This window comes from Carcharodon carcharias, chromosome 16, assembly GCF_017639515.1.
Source record: "Carcharodon carcharias isolate sCarCar2 chromosome 16, sCarCar2.pri, whole genome shotgun sequence".
Taxonomy (NCBI): Eukaryota; Metazoa; Chordata; class Chondrichthyes; order Lamniformes; family Lamnidae; genus Carcharodon; species Carcharodon carcharias.
Genome location: NC_054482.1, coordinates 96,897,500 through 96,913,092, shown reverse-complemented (window position 1 = coordinate 96,913,092; position 15,593 = coordinate 96,897,500). Strand labels below are relative to the sequence as shown.

The 15,593-nt window shown below is 42.0% G+C and overlaps 1 protein-coding gene across 1 annotated transcript in view; it reads right to left on the bottom strand.

Moving 5' to 3' along the window:
* The window catches only part of LOC121289338 (dihydropyrimidine dehydrogenase [NADP(+)]-like), an 838,466-nt gene that overhangs the window by 13,846 nt on the left and 809,027 nt on the right, over positions 1 to 15,593 (bottom strand). The window contains exon 22 of the mRNA XM_041208692.1: positions 15,105 to 15,245. Within this exon, the coding sequence (XP_041064626.1) occupies positions 15,105 to 15,245 (141 nt within the window). The remainder of the gene's footprint in view (positions 1 to 15,104; positions 15,246 to 15,593) is intronic.

Genomic DNA, 15,593 nt, shown 5'->3' with positions numbered 1-15,593 from the left:
CAGAACGATAATTTATAGAAATTAGTTGCTTCAGTTTTATTAGGACATGTAGGTCTCATTTTATAGGGCATTTCTGTGCAACTTATTGTGCAGTAAGTACAACACTTAAATTTTGATTTGAAATTGTAAATAAATATACTTTAGAATAATAAAATTAAGTGGCCACATATTTTATTTAAAACAATCTAGTAGGTTGGATGGGAAGGGAAAGAATTAATAGGTTAATGAAAGGCCTTAGGCTGAATATTTATGGCTAAGGTCCTCAGATTCACACCTTGGTTACCGATTTGATAATAATATATGTCGGATATTTTTACACTAGTAAATGATGTGATTTTTTAATGCAATTCTTCTGGCAGATAAATTTTCATTTGTTTCATAAACGGCTACAAAGAAGTATATTGGCAGGTTGATGTGACTGCTATGAGGTGAGGGGAAAGGCCGAAAAAGGAGCCTGTGCCATACGTGTGATCACATTGATTATGATTGTTTTACATAATCATATAACAGCAGCACTGTATGTGGTTTCAATAGGAAAATGTCTCATTGATAACAAGGGTCTCAGATGTTAGCTATATTGTTGGAATCCCTAATGTGCAAGCAAAACCTGACCTCTCCAGGGCATGATGAATTTTCTCTGTCCTCTCATGTTCTTATTATTCGACAGTGGAAGTGTCACAGCTGTTGTATTATAGTGAAGATTCCCCTCCTTTCACTACATGGTTTTGATCAAGCTGCAGATATTGTCCCACTAGATAACCTGTAACTCTTCCATAAATTCAGTTTTGCATATCACCTCGCTACTTTCTTAAAATACAGGCTGCAGACCATCTGTTAAGGTGACATTTATGTGATTTTTATCTGAGATTCTCTCATGTATAAACTTTAATTAAAAACCACATAATGTAGATATATTTTTTTACCGGTAAATTGGAGCAGAACCACTCTGATGTTTTGGGTTCTTTATTGACAGGAGAAAAGAAACAGATAGCAAAAAGGGCAAATTTCTGATTCACAAATTCTAATTAGTACATTCATGCTATTGACCCACTGTCCTGATTTAAAAATAATTGTTATTAATCTGAATCATCTGGTTCCAAGGAATGAGCAACAAGCTACTAACACTTGCATGAAGTTAGCAGTATATTTCATTAGCAAAACCTCAGCTTGCTAGAAGATGTAATATTTTTACGTCCTATTTGGTTTTAAATTATTCCTTTAACTGCTTGAGGATGTAAAGATGTTAATAGGCAATCAAATGCACAAGAAAAAGAGAATTAACTCTGAGAGACAGAGTGGCTAGATTGATAGTTGTTAGTTTCCCCTCCAGAAGGAAAAATCAGTAAAACTTTGAATTGACTGGCACTGGTCCGAACTGGTCTTATATACCTTAAAATTGAACTCCAGTTCAGACCAGTACCAATCATTTCCAAGTTTTACTAGCTTTTCCTTCTGGTTTATTCAGGCAGCCTTTAAGCAAAAGGGGTTAACTAGTTAGTTCTGTTTCTCTGGGTTAGGTGCTGAAGCCAGTAACTCATTATTTGATCTCAATTTCTCTCTGTTGCTGAGTGCCTGATAAGAATGAGATCAGTCACTCAGCTTCCAGAGGAGGTGTAGTTTCAAGCATTATAGTCGGGCTGCTGTTCAGCATAGTGCATAAATGAATTATGGTGCCAAGCTAGTAACTCTTACCATTTTAATGAACTTAAACTGATCCTTTTTAACATATTATCATAAGACTTTACCCACCTTAAGCCATGAATTAAGCTAGAGTATTTACAAAAGGGCCTACATTTAGAATGTATTGAAAAATTACTCAAATGAGCGCAGCCATAGAATTCCCAGAGTAACAACACAGATTAAGACTACATGTTCTGTATGCGCCAAATTCAGGAAGTAGATGAAGAAGGAGAGCTAATGCTGGTTTAGTTAGAATGAGTTACACTGCTGCTCTTACTTTCTGATGCACAGTAATTAATATACTCAAAAGAACATCAACACAAATTATACAATCAGGACTGATTAAAGTTTTTGCTTTTACTGCAACCATTTTGGTGAATTATGTTGTAATTCATAAACATGATTGAAGTCAGCAGCTGCAGTTGATCTGAGGCTACAGCCTTACAGAGTCTACACTGGAGTTGCCACTGCTCTCCGTTTCTGCATTGCTTTTATATTAAATGTGACAGAAGCAAATGCAATGTAAAACTCTACTGAATAACCACACAGCAAAGAGTTTGTCCGGTACTTAAAGTATAATATGCAGGGAATGTAATAAAGAAGTAATGAATTTTCCAGTGCTCCAAGGACTGCTGTCCACAGGAGGCACAAATCTGAATTTTAATTGTAATTGGCCAAAGCCAAGCTTAATTATTATCTCTTGTAAGAGGAAAAACCTTATTCTTTTTTTACTATGCTTATTTACTATGCACCTCTTTCTATTAATTTAAATTGAAATTAAAAGTCTCTTTTTTATCTGTCCTGAAGGCAGATAGGTAATATTATGGTGATCATTTACCGTAATCTAGGCTGTTACTATAGTGACAGGTTACATAACATCATCTGAAGTACAGACTGTGAAGCTTATAGTAAAATCAAAAATGGTGGCTTAATAAAGTGAATCAGAATTTTCTGAAGGTTGTTTAAATATCTTTGTTATCTTTCATGTAAAGACTTCTGAAGCTGCCTCAAACCATCTTCATCTATGTGTCTCTGGGTTAACTATAAGAAGGGAAAGGTTCAGAGTTGTGAAGGGCATAAAGTATATATTTTTTTTACAGGGAGGGTAGGAACAGCTGGAATGAGTTGTCAAAGAGAATGATTGAGACTAGGACATGGAATCATTAGGCTGCATCTTACCTATGTTGGGAGCTTGGCCTAAATAGCCAAGTGGTTATAGTACTGGGTTTGTAACCCCAAGATCAAAAGTTCAAATCTCACAATGGCAAAACTATGAAACAATGTAACTTCATCTGAAACAGATGGAAACGTGTTGGTACTCGAAAGAGTTACCTATGTTGGGTGGGCTGGGTGGGTGCGGAGCCAATCGCCGTCTGCGATCAGCTGCGCACTGCCATTTTACGTGGGCAGGCCAATTAAGGCCCGCTTAGCTGCCTCGGGGAGATTAAGTTCATAATGAAAGTTTTGAATAAATGAATGGAAAAATTATTTAAACATGTCTCCTCATGTGACCGTATCACATGAGCTGGGACATGTTTGTACAGTTAGCAAAATGTATTTAATTATTTTATTAAACCTTCAGGAAATTTCATCCGCCCGTGGATGAGGTTTCCTGAAAAACGCGAAGGCCGATTGGGCTCTTCACCTGCCCCCCAACCTTAAGGTTGGACGGGCAGCATTGCTAATAAGGTTAATCACCTTTTTAATGGTCTTAATAGGTCGTTGACAGCTCGGCGTGCGCACAGCTGTCTCCGGCGCAATTCCACCAAACGAATTATCCAACTGACGTGCGATGACATTGGGATGCATGCCTGATGGCATCTCGCATCAATTTGCACGTTAACATGTCGGGCCCGCCCTGCATGTCAATGGCAATATCCTGGCCATTGAAAAAGCAGGAAAGCGCAGCTATAGGCTTTTCCTATTTTCTGGCCCCGCTGTGGTAGGTTAGCCCACGGTGGATACAGCTGCCATTCAAATTTCCGGTGACTTTGGCGGGACTGGAAGATCCCAACGGGCAGAGGGGTTGGAAAATCCCGCCCATAAGGTTCCCAACTCAGGGTGGACATGTACCTGGAGGTTCAATCACATGATCTCCTACCTATAACCAGCTCAGATAAACAATCTTCTAACCCAAAACAAAAACAGAATTACCTGGAAAAACTCAGCAGGTCTGGCATCATCGGCGGAGAAGAAAAGAGTTGACGTTTCGAGTCCTCATGACCCTTCGACAGAACTTGAGTTCGAATCCAAGAAAGATTTGAAATATAAGCTGGTTTAAGGTGTGTGTGTGGGGGGCGGAGAGATAGAGAGACAGAGAGGTGGAGGGGGGGGGTTTGTGGTTGTAAGGACAAACAAGCAGTGATAGAAGCAGATCATCAAAAGATGTCAACGACAATAGTACAATAGAACACATAGGTGTTAGAGTTAAAGTTGGTGATATTATCTAAACCCATCTCCGTTGTGTTAACAACAAAAAAACAAAAGTTTTCAGACAAAATTATATATTTAAAAAAAGCAACTTTTGTTGAATGTCTGACTGATTTTTCTCCCGGGTCACTTTTGGCAGCGTTCAGGAGATTAATTTTTAATTCCTGGCTGGCAACCGTATGCTCTGATGAGAGTAGTTCAATATTGTTGCAGCAATGTATCCATGGTCAAGTGCAGGAAATTCCCTCCAACCTCAAAGTTGTCTGAATGATTGATAGATTCATGGGGTTAGCCATAAAGGCTGAACAATAAACAACCTGATGTAGAGAATTGTTTTCATTGGCCTGCTGGCAGAAAATGGGGTTCAGGGAGCAATTTCTCCACTGGAACAGATATGCCTGTGGCTCAATTGATTTTGGGTCTTTGTTCTCATTTCAAACTGCATAGGCAAACTGTGCATTCCCAGGTAGCTGGCCAGTGAAGCAAGGATGAATGTGGGAGCATTGCTGCCTTCAGCTCCACATAAAGGTAGGTATTTTTCAACAAACTTAACCTTTTGGTGGCAACCTTCAGTAGCCTTGTTAAGGACTGCTGCTTAGACTGCATGGATCCCAACGTTTCAGTTTATGACCGGAACCTGTCGGCAGTAGATAAGTTCAGTTATCTTGGCAGCACACTCTCTCAAGCTGTCTATATTGATGACGAGACCAAATGCAAGAATTTCCAAAGCAAGTAACCTTTACCAGACTTCGAACATCAGTCTGAGAATGAAGAGGAGTAGGTCTGCCTACCAAACTGATGGTCTATAGAGTAATACCCCTGCCCACTCTGTTCTACGCATGTGAGATTTGGCCTGTGTAGCAGTGTCATACCAAGAAACTCAACCACTTTCACTTGAACTGCCTTCGGAAGCTTCAGATGATCAGATGGCAGGACAAAATACCAGACACTGCGATGCTCACTGGCATGCCAAGCATCTACACCATATTGAGACAGTCACAAATCAGTTGGGCTGGTCGTGTAGCCAGAATGCCCAACACTCATTTACCAAAGCAAATCTTCTATGGGGAGTTTGAATCTGAGGTGTACTCTCATGGCGGTCAAAGAAAGCGCTACAAGAACACTCTGAAGGCTTCATTTAGGAGTTTTGGTATTGGCTTCAAGTCCTGGGAGAAGCTCGCCCAGGATCACTGCACCTGGCACAAGCAAATTAAAAAAAGTGCAACCCCCTTGAAAAGCAAGCAGAGAGAAAATGCAAGGAGAGGAAATCCTGAGCCAGGAATGTGTCCAAAACTCAAATGTCACAGTAACTTGTCCTATTTGTAGCAGTAACTTCCTGGTACAGATCAACCTTAGCAGTCACCTGGGAGAGATAGTGGCATTGTGATAATGTCATTGGACTAATAACCTAGACTAATGCTCTGGGGACATGGGATCAAATCCCACCATGGCAGCTGGTGAAATTTGAATTTGGTTAATAAATCTGGAATATAAAGCTAATCTCAGTGATAGTGACCATGAAACTACCATTGATTGTAGTAAAGAGCCATTTGGTTTACTGATGTCCTTTAGGGAAGGAAATCTGCCATACTTATCTGGTCTGGCCTACGTGTGGCTCCAGACCCACAGCAATGTTTTTATTCATTGATGGGCTGTGGGCTTCACTGGCTAGGCCAGCATTCATTGCCCATCCCTAGCTGCCTTTGAGAAGGTGGTGGCGAGCTGCCTTCTTGAACCGCTGCAGTCCATGTGGTGTAGGTACACACACAATGCTGTTAGGGAGGGAATTCCAGGATTTTGACAGTGACAGTGAAGGAATGGAGATATATACCTAAGTCAGAATGGTGAATGGCTTGGAGGGGAATTTCCAGGTGGTGATGTTCCCATGTGTCTGCTGCCCTTGTCCTTCTAGATGGCAGTGGTTGTGGGTTTGGAAGTTGTTGTCTAAGGAGCCTTAGTGGGATCCTGCAGTGCATCTTGTAGATGGTACACACTGCTGCTACTGTGCGTCAGTGGTGGAGGGAGAGAATGTTTGAGGATGTGTTGCCAATCAAGCAGACTGCTTTGTCCTGGACGGTGTCAAGCTTCTTCACTGTTGTGGGAGCTTCACTCATCCAGGCAAGTGGGGAATATTCCTTCACAATCCTGACTTGTGCCTTGTAGATGGTGGACAGGCTCTGGGGAGTCAGGATGTGAGTTACTCATCGCAGGATTCCTAGCCTCTGACCTTCTCTTGTAGCCGCTGTATTTATATGGCTCGTCCAGTTCAGTTTCTGGTCAATGGTAACCCCCAGGATGTCGATAATGGTGGGGATTCAGTGATGGCAATGCCATTGAACATCAAGAGGCAATGGTTAGGTTATCTCTTGTTGGAGATGGTCATTACCTGGCACTTGTGTGGCATGAATATTGTCCAGCTCTTGCTGCATTTAGACATGGACTGCTTCAGTATCTGAGGAGTCATGAACAGTGCTGAACATTGTGCAATCATCAGTGAACATCCTCACTTCTAACCTTATGATGGAAAGAAGGTTATTGATGAAGCAGCTGAAGATGGTCGAGTTGAGAACTCTACCCTGAGGAACTCCTGGAGCTGAGATGACTCACCTCCAACAACCACAACCATCTTCCTTTGTGCTAGGTATGACCCTAATCAGTGGAGAGTTTTCCACCGATTCCCATTGTCATTCATTTTGCTAGGGCTCCTTGATGCCACACTCAGTCAAATGCACCCTTGATATCAAGGGCAGTCACTCTCACTTCATTTAGCTGCCCTCTGAAATGGCCTAGCAAGCGTCTCAGTTCAAAAGCAATTAGGGATGGCAACAAGTGCTGGACTTGCTAGCAATGCCCACATCCCATGAAAGAATAAATAGTCACCTACATACCCACTGGAATCCTACCAAATTTGCCCTCAGAGAAAATAAGTTTACAGGATGGCTCTGAAAACAGGGTTTAGGCCCCTGATTGGTATATTCATGAGGCATAATGTCTCTGTTAGATCAAGTCTCTGTCTCGGCAGCAGCCATACCTGTACGATATTAAACATGTTTCTGATGTTATTTTGGCATGGGAAGTAGTCTGCCTAATTGGACCTCTGTTCCCCCACCCGGTTTTCCACCGAGAAAGCAGGTGCAATGAGATCTAATTTCACCCCCATATGTCTTCAACTCTGAAGCTTATAGTTATTTGTTAGTGACTGACCTGTAAGGACAAATGTTCATTGTGTCCGAAATGGAGGTAACAGAATATTTTAGAAATTCATTCTGATGGAAGCATGTAACATTTAAAGCCGGCCGACTACAGTTCCTTGTGCTTTTCAGTTCAATTAGTACAGTACATTCTTTGCACGTGATAGATTCAATACTGATCCAGAATGGTTTTATTTGATTCTAATGTGTTCTGTGGTACTGCATCAGATGAAAAGTCATTTAAAATGAAAGAGAAAATATTAAACGCGTTAGCTGATATTGTTAACGGTTCTCTTTACTCACGTGCTGTCCCCTCTCCTTCTAATCTGCCGTCATAACCTCTCTCCTCAAAGAAACAAATTCTTGACCTCTCCTTCACTGCAAATTACCACCCAATCTCCAGTCTTCCTTTCCTTTCCTCTCCAAAGCCCTTAAACATGTTATTGCCTCTCAAATCTGTGTCATTCTTTCCCAGAACCCCATGGAGTGGATTCTACTGGATTGGTGGGGGGCATATTCTCTGCAGCCAACGCCCCCCACCAACTGAAAAGTCTGTGGTCAGCCTGCCCTCCCAAAACCCGGCTGCCCTACAGCGATGTTATGATGGGGGCAGCGGTAATTGAGTCAAAGGGGGACTTCTGCACCCCCATCTGGGAGGTAGCCCCGCCTGAGAGAGCTGTGCACCAATCTGATTGGCCCAGCAGCTCGGTCTTCCCAGCCATGCCAGAATCGAGTAGTGATCTCTGCTGGGACGCAAGCAGTCCCAAAAGAAGAAGTGGCATGGCTCCCAGACTTCAGTTAAGTCCGGGGATTTTAGGCAGGCCTACCAGGCAGGTCCCAGTGAGGAGAGGTAAGCAGGTAGGTGGGGGTCATGTTTTAGAGGCCGACGGGGGAGGCTGAAAGTGGATTTATGATCTTGCAGTGGGGGGGAGGTGACTCCAATGGGCACAGGGGACCCTGTAAAGGAAGTACACCCCGCACCTTCCTGTCTGACAGCAGCCCACACAGTGAAAGCTACTGGGCTGCCTGCCTTTTCTCCACCTTCCTCTGCCATATGTAATGTAACTCTTTCGAGTACAAACACGTTTCCATCTGTTCCTATTCAGATGAAGTTACATTGTTTCATAGTTTGCTATTGTGAGATTTGAACTCTTGATCTTGGGGTTACAAGTCCAGTACCATAACCACTTGGCTATTTAGGCCAAGCGTGCCCTATGTAATGTAACTCTTTCGAGTACAAACCTGTTTCCATCTGTTTCAGATGAAGTTACATTGTTTCATAGTTTGCCATTGTGAGATTTGAACTCTTGATCTTGGGGTTACAAGTCCAGTACCATAACCACTTGGCTATTTAGGCCAAGCGTGCCCTATGTAATGTAACTCTTTCGAGTACAAACCTGTTTCCATCTGTTTCAGATGAAGTTACATTGTTTCATAGTTTGCCATTGTGAGATTTGAACTCTTGATCTTGGGGTTACAAGCCCAGTACCATAACCACTTGGCTATTTAGGCCAAGTGTGCCATATGTAATGTAACTCTTTCGAGTACAAACACGTTTCCATCTGTTCCTATTCAGATGAAGTTACATTGTTTCATAGTTTGCCATTGTGAGATTTGAACTCTTGATCTTGGGGTTACAAGCCCAGTACCATAACCACCTGGCTATTTAGGCCAAGCCCAAAAACCTGCTCCTGTATAACTCTTTTGAGCACTTGCTCCTTTGTAACTCTTTTGAGTACAGACACGTTTCCATCTGTTTCAGATGAAGTTACATTGTTTCATAGTTTGCCATTGTGAGATTTGAACTCTTGATCTTGGGGTTACAAGCCCAGTACCATAACCACCACTTGGCTATTTAGGCCAAGCGTGCCATATGTAATGTAACTCTTTCGAGTACAAACACGTTTCCATCTGTTTCAGATGAAGTTACATTGTTTCATAGTTTACCACTGTGAGATTTGAACTCTTGATCTTGGGGTTACAAACCCAGTACCATAACCACTTGGCTATTTAGGCCAAGCGTGCCATATGTAATGTAACTCTTTCGAGTACAAACACGTTTCCATCTGTTCCAGATGAAGTTACATTGTTTCATAGTTTGCCATTGTGAGATTTGAACTCTTGATCTTGGGGTTACAAACCCAGTACCATAACCACTTGGCTATTCAGGCCAAACTTAATAGTGTAACCCTTTCGAGTACAAACCCATTTCCATCTGTTTCAGATGAAGTTACATTGTTTCATAGTTTGCCGTTGTGAGATTTGAACTCTTGATCTTGGGGTTACAAACCCAGTACCATAACCACTTGGCTATTTAGGCCAAGCGTGCCATATGTAATGTAGCAGTATAGGCAGAATGTGGCCCTTAAGTGGCCATTAATTAGCCATTTAGGGCCTCAACAGGCTCAAGAGGAGGCAGGCTGCCTTTCGCTTTACCTGCCCACCCTAATATGGGAGACAGGTCAAGGATGGGTGGGAAGGCAGCTGACATGCCAGCAGCTTTATTTTATGAGCCCACCTGCCTTCAAATATGCTGGTAGGAGGGCTGTAAAATCCAATGCCATGTTTGGATCCCTCAAAGCATGTTGCTGTCTCTGCCACAGCACCAAAATTATTCTTATTAAAGTCATAAAAGACATCTTATGTAACTGTGATAAATTGCCCCCCATCCTCCTCAAACTGTCTGCAACATTTGACACAATTGATCACACCATCACCTCTCCATGGTTCCATATATCCAGAGAATCATCTACAGTGGCTTCTCTTCCTGCTCCCACACTGTTACCTCTGGTGCCCCCCAAGCAACTATCCTTCACCTCCTCCTGTTTCTCATCTACACGCTGCCCCTCAGCAACATCATCCAAAAGCATAATGTCAGTTTCCACATTTACAATGATGACAATCAGCTCTACATCACACCACATTTCTCTTGAGTCTTTCATTGTCCCTAAACTGTCACACTGCTTGTCTGACATCCGATACAATACAAAAGTTTCCTCCTACTAGATAATGGGAAGACTGAAGCCAATGTTTTTGGGACCGGACACAAATTCCATTCCCTAGTCACCTACTCCATTCCTCTCCAAGACAACTGACTGATGTTGAACTAATCTGTTTACACCTTTGCTGTCATATTTGACTCCAAGATAAACTTCTGACCACATATCCATGTATCACTAAGATCGCCTTTCCCACCTTTGTAACATGGCCTTCAGCTGCCTCAGCTCATCTCCTGCTGAAACCCTCATCCATGCCTTTGTTACTTCTAAACTTGACTAATCCAACACACACCTGGCTGCCCACCCTTATTCTATCTCCCATAAACTTGAGTTCATCCAAAAATCTTACACCAATTCCCCTTCACTCGTTACCCCTGTACTAACAGATCTACACTGCCTCCCAGTTAAGCAACACCTCAATTTTAAATTTCTCATCCTTGTTCTCAAATCCCTCCTTGACCTAGTCCTGCTGTGTTATTATAATCATATAAGGCACCATAATGCCATAAGGGATTGGGTAAACACGTTGTGGGTTCATTTATTAAGACTAGGCACATGAGAACAGTCAAATGTAGGCATAAAGCTTGGAGACATCAGAGCTGCGGGTAGCATTTTTAGACTGGTGTATGGGTGCAATCGGTGGGCCTGGGAGTGGCCGAGGAATGGACAGCCGACTGCGATCGGCCCCCGACTGCGATTTCACGCTGGCTGGCCAATTAACGGCCAGCCTGCGTGAATCGTGCACCGAAATGCTCAGTGTTGCCGGGGTGGAGGTGGGAGGAGGGCAGGTGCTGACGTAAGTACGGGCACGGTGAGCGCTGCCTCAGGAAGCTGAAGACATTAAAACCAATAAATTAAGTTTTTAAAATCTGGAAAAAAAATGTCCACGTATTACAATCAGTCACCTGATCATACACGTGATAAAAATTCCGTCCATACATTTTTAAAAATTTAATAATGCAAACCTCATCCATCCTCGGATGAGGCTTCATGAAAAATGCAAAGGCCACATGGCCAATTCACCTGTCTGCCAACCTTAAGGTTGGACGGACCGCGAAAAATCGGGGACAACTACAACTTTAATTGCACTAATTGGCCTCTTAATTGTCGGCGGGCGTGCTTCCGACCAAGATCGCGCAAGCACAGGATGACGTCGGGTTGCTTGGTATATGTTGAAGTTGTTAATAGTTCTGCACGTGAAGAATTCCAAAGCACCATAGTCTGAAATAGGACCGACTATAAACAGAACTTTAAGATTGGTGAGCCTATTTAGAGAGTAACCAAGAAGGTTAAATATCTGGCCTGTATTAGGTTAAGAGTGGCAGTAAGGAGAGCTAAAATTGGTTTCAGTGTCCTTGAGGTAAAAAGGAGAAAAAATAAAATCCTATCAGCCAGAGCTCCTAGTCCTGCATGTCCAGCTTTCCCTGCTGGAAGTACAGATGCATATGACGGCACGGTCAAGGCTGAGATACCAAGAAGTTGAACAGTTTGATAAGACTCATTATCTGAGCTCACAAACAAAAAATAATCATTTGAATGGGATAGTTTTAGTGTGAAAAACTGAATTCTTAAGCTGCATTCAGGAGAATTTTTTTGGCCAGTATATAGCAAGTCCAACAAGAGAGGTAATTACGTTTTAGGTAATGAAGCTGGGTAGGTGGAAGGAATGGCAGTGGGGGAGCATTTTGGTGATAGTGATCATAATTCAGTTAGTTTTAATATAATTATGGAAAAGGACAAAGAGAGAACAGGAATTAAAGTTCTGAATTGGGGGAAACCAATTTTACTAAGCTGATGAGTGGTTTAGCAAAAATGGACTGGAAACAGCTACTTGAAGGTAAATCAATGTCAGACCAGTGGGAGGCATTCAAAGGGGAGATTCAAGGGGTTCAGACGAAACATGCTTCCACAAAGAAAAAGAGTGGGATGGCCAAATATAGAGACCCCCTGGATGTCAGGGAGCTTACAGGGTATGATAAGGTAGAAAAGGAAAGCTTATGTCAGACACTGAGTGTTCAATACTATAGAAAGCCAAGAGAAGTATAGAAAGTGTGGAGAGGTAGAAACAAAACGGAAACTAGGAAAGCAAAGAGAAGGTATGAAAGAATATGGGCAAGCAAAATCAAGGTGAACTCAAAGATGTTTTATCAATACATGAAGAGTAAGAGGATAACTAAGGGCCCATAAAAGACCCTGTGTGTGGAGGCGGAAGATGTGGGTATGGTTCTTAATGAATACTTTGCGTCCATCTTCACGAAAGAGGGGGACAATGCAGATATTGTAGTTAAGAAGGAGTTGTGTGAAGTCTTGAATGTGATTAACACAGGGAGAGAGGAAGCATTAAGGGAATTAGCATCCTTGAAATTGAATAAATCACCAGGGCCAGATGAAATGTACCTGAGGCTATTAAAAGAAGCCAGGGAGGAAATGGCAGAAGGTCTGACCATCATTTTCCAAACCTCACTGGATACAGGCATGGTGCCAGCGGATTGGAGGACTGCTAACATTGTAACCTTGTTTAAAAAGGGAGCAAGGGGCCGAATAACTACAGGCCAGTCAGTCTAACCTCGATAGCGGGTAAATTACTGGAATCAATTCTGAGAGACAGGATAAACTGTCACTTAGAAAGGCACAGATTGATCAAGGTTAGTCAGCGTGGATTTGTTAAGGGAAGGCCGTGTCTGACTAACTTGATTGAATTTTTAGAGGAAGTAACCAGGATGATTAAGGAGGGTAGTGCAGTTGATGTGATCTATATAGATTTTAGCAAAGCTTTTGACAAGGTCCTACATGGCAGATTGCTTAAAAAATAAAAGCCCATGGGATCCAGGGGTATGTAGCAACCTGGATACAAAATTGGCCCAGTGGCAGAAAACAAAGGGGAATTGTTGATGGGCGTTTTCATGACCGGAAGGCTGTTTGCAGTGGGGTTCTGCAGGAATCAGTACTAGGTCCCCTGCTTTTTGTGATATATTTTAACAAGTTGGATGTAAATGTAGAAAATGTAGAAAAGTGGCAAATGGGGTTCAACCCAGGAGTGTGAAGTGATGCATTTGGGAAGGTTAAACAAGGCAAAGGAATACACAATAAATGGGAGGATACAGAGAAGTTTAGAGTAAGTGGGGGACCTTGGAGTGATTGTCCACAGATGGTCTTGACAAGGTGGATGTGGAAAGGATGTTTCCTCTTCTGGGTGAGTCCAGAACTAGGGGACACTGTTTTAAAATTAGGGGTCGCTCTTATAGGACAGAGATGAGGAGAAATTTTCACTCTCAGAGGGTTGTTTGACTTGGATCCCTCTGCTTCAGAAGGTCATGGAGGCGGGGTCACTGAATATATTTACGGCAGCGGTAGATTGATTCCTTTGCCTAACAAGAATCTAAGGTTATTGGAGGTAGATGGGAATGTGAAACTCGTAACGCAAACAGACCAACCATGATCTTATTGAATGGTGGAGCAGGCTCGAGGGGCAGAATGGCCAACTTCTGCTCCTATTTCATATGTTTGTATGTTCATATCCCTGAAGGTAGCAGGACAAGTCAATAAGGTGGTTAAGAAGGCATATGGAATCCTTTTCTTTATTAGCTGAAGTATAAAATATAAGATCAGGGAGGTTATGCTGGAACTATATAAATCATTAGTTTGGCAACAACTTGAGTATTGTGTGCAGTTCTGGTCACCTCATTACAGAAAGGATGTAATTGCATTAGAGAGGGTACAGAGGAGATTTACGAGGATGTTGTCGGGACTGGAAAATTGCAGCTATGAGGAAAGATTGGATAGGCTGAGGTTGTTCTCCTTGGAACAGAAGAGGCTGGGGGTGAGGGGGGGGCGGGGTTTTGATTGAAATGTGCAAAATTGTGAGGGGCCTGAATAGAGTGGATGAGAAGGGCCTATTTACTTTAGCAGAGAGGTCAGTGACTAGGGGGCATAAATTTAAAGTGATTGGTAGAAAGATTAGAGGGGGGATGAGGAAAAAAAATTCACCCAGGTTTGGAACTCACTGCTTGAAAGGGTGGTAGAGGCAGAAAATCTCATCTCATTTGAAAGGTGCCTGGATATGCATTTGAAGTGCAGTATCCTGGAGGGCTATGGGCCAAATGCTGGAAAGTGGGAATAGGCTGGGTGGCTCATTTTTTCAGCCGACGCAGGCATGATGGGTCAAGTGGCCTCTTTCTATGCCGTAAACTTTCTAACATCCTATGGATGAGCTACCAGCTATTTACGGGTGCTCCAGAAAGGCCTCAATCCCTTCAGAAGGAAAAGGAGGGAAAGTAGGATGTAAAAGCTTGTGAGTAGATCAAATCACATTGACAATGCAGAGGTGTAGAGGACTTGTGGTATCTGCAAAACAGAAAAATTTCAAAAGTGACTGTGACCTTCCCCTTTAAATTATAAGGCTGATGCAATGGTCTGTGCAGGATAAATAAGTGAGAGTATGCTGAATTTAATTGCACTCCTGTTGCTCAATTTGTCCATTATTATATTGGTTAAAAAATTGTTTAAGAACAGCAACTAACAGCGCAGTCCCAAATGAAAGTAACATTTATCCTGCTAAAGGATTTAGTTTTAACAGTTTATTATTTAAATGAATAATTCACTTATGTTCATTTATCTGTGCATTTTCTTTTGTGAATTTCTTTACTGTAGGCTATAAAGTCTTCAGTTTGGTTGGTCCCAGGAAACTGCGACCTGCTAAAGATTTCCTTGCAACAGATGTACACGAGAGTTTCAATTTGTACATCCAAATACCCCATAAATCACATGCGATAATATATTGTGCTCATTATTAAAGCCTTCTTACCTGGTAACCAGAGTCATTGCAAGTCATGTAGCATTTTCCACAGTTAATGCACATTTCTTCATTGATCAAAGCCAAAACATGCTCCTCGCTATTCAGCATGCCATAGGTTCCAATGAGTGGCAGAGTTCTGCCAATTATTTCCTGAATAAGGATTCGAGAAATATTCAATGTAATTTGGAATGGCAAAAACATACAGAAATGTGAGCTAGTGCAGTACAGTTCATGAACTGAATGGCCAGTATTCTAATATTGTATTTTTGGAATATTTACATATTAATAAAAAAAGCCTTTATTTCTGACAGTGATAAAATTCAATTAACCAAATCTTGATTTTTTTTAACAATTACTTTATCAATCTAGCAGTTCTTTGACTGAATCATTCCTTTTTTAAGAAACTTTGCTGCATCTTTTATCTCACAATGCATTTTTCTATTTCTTCATGGAATGTGCACATTGTTGACAAGGCCAGCATTTATTTCCCATCTCTAA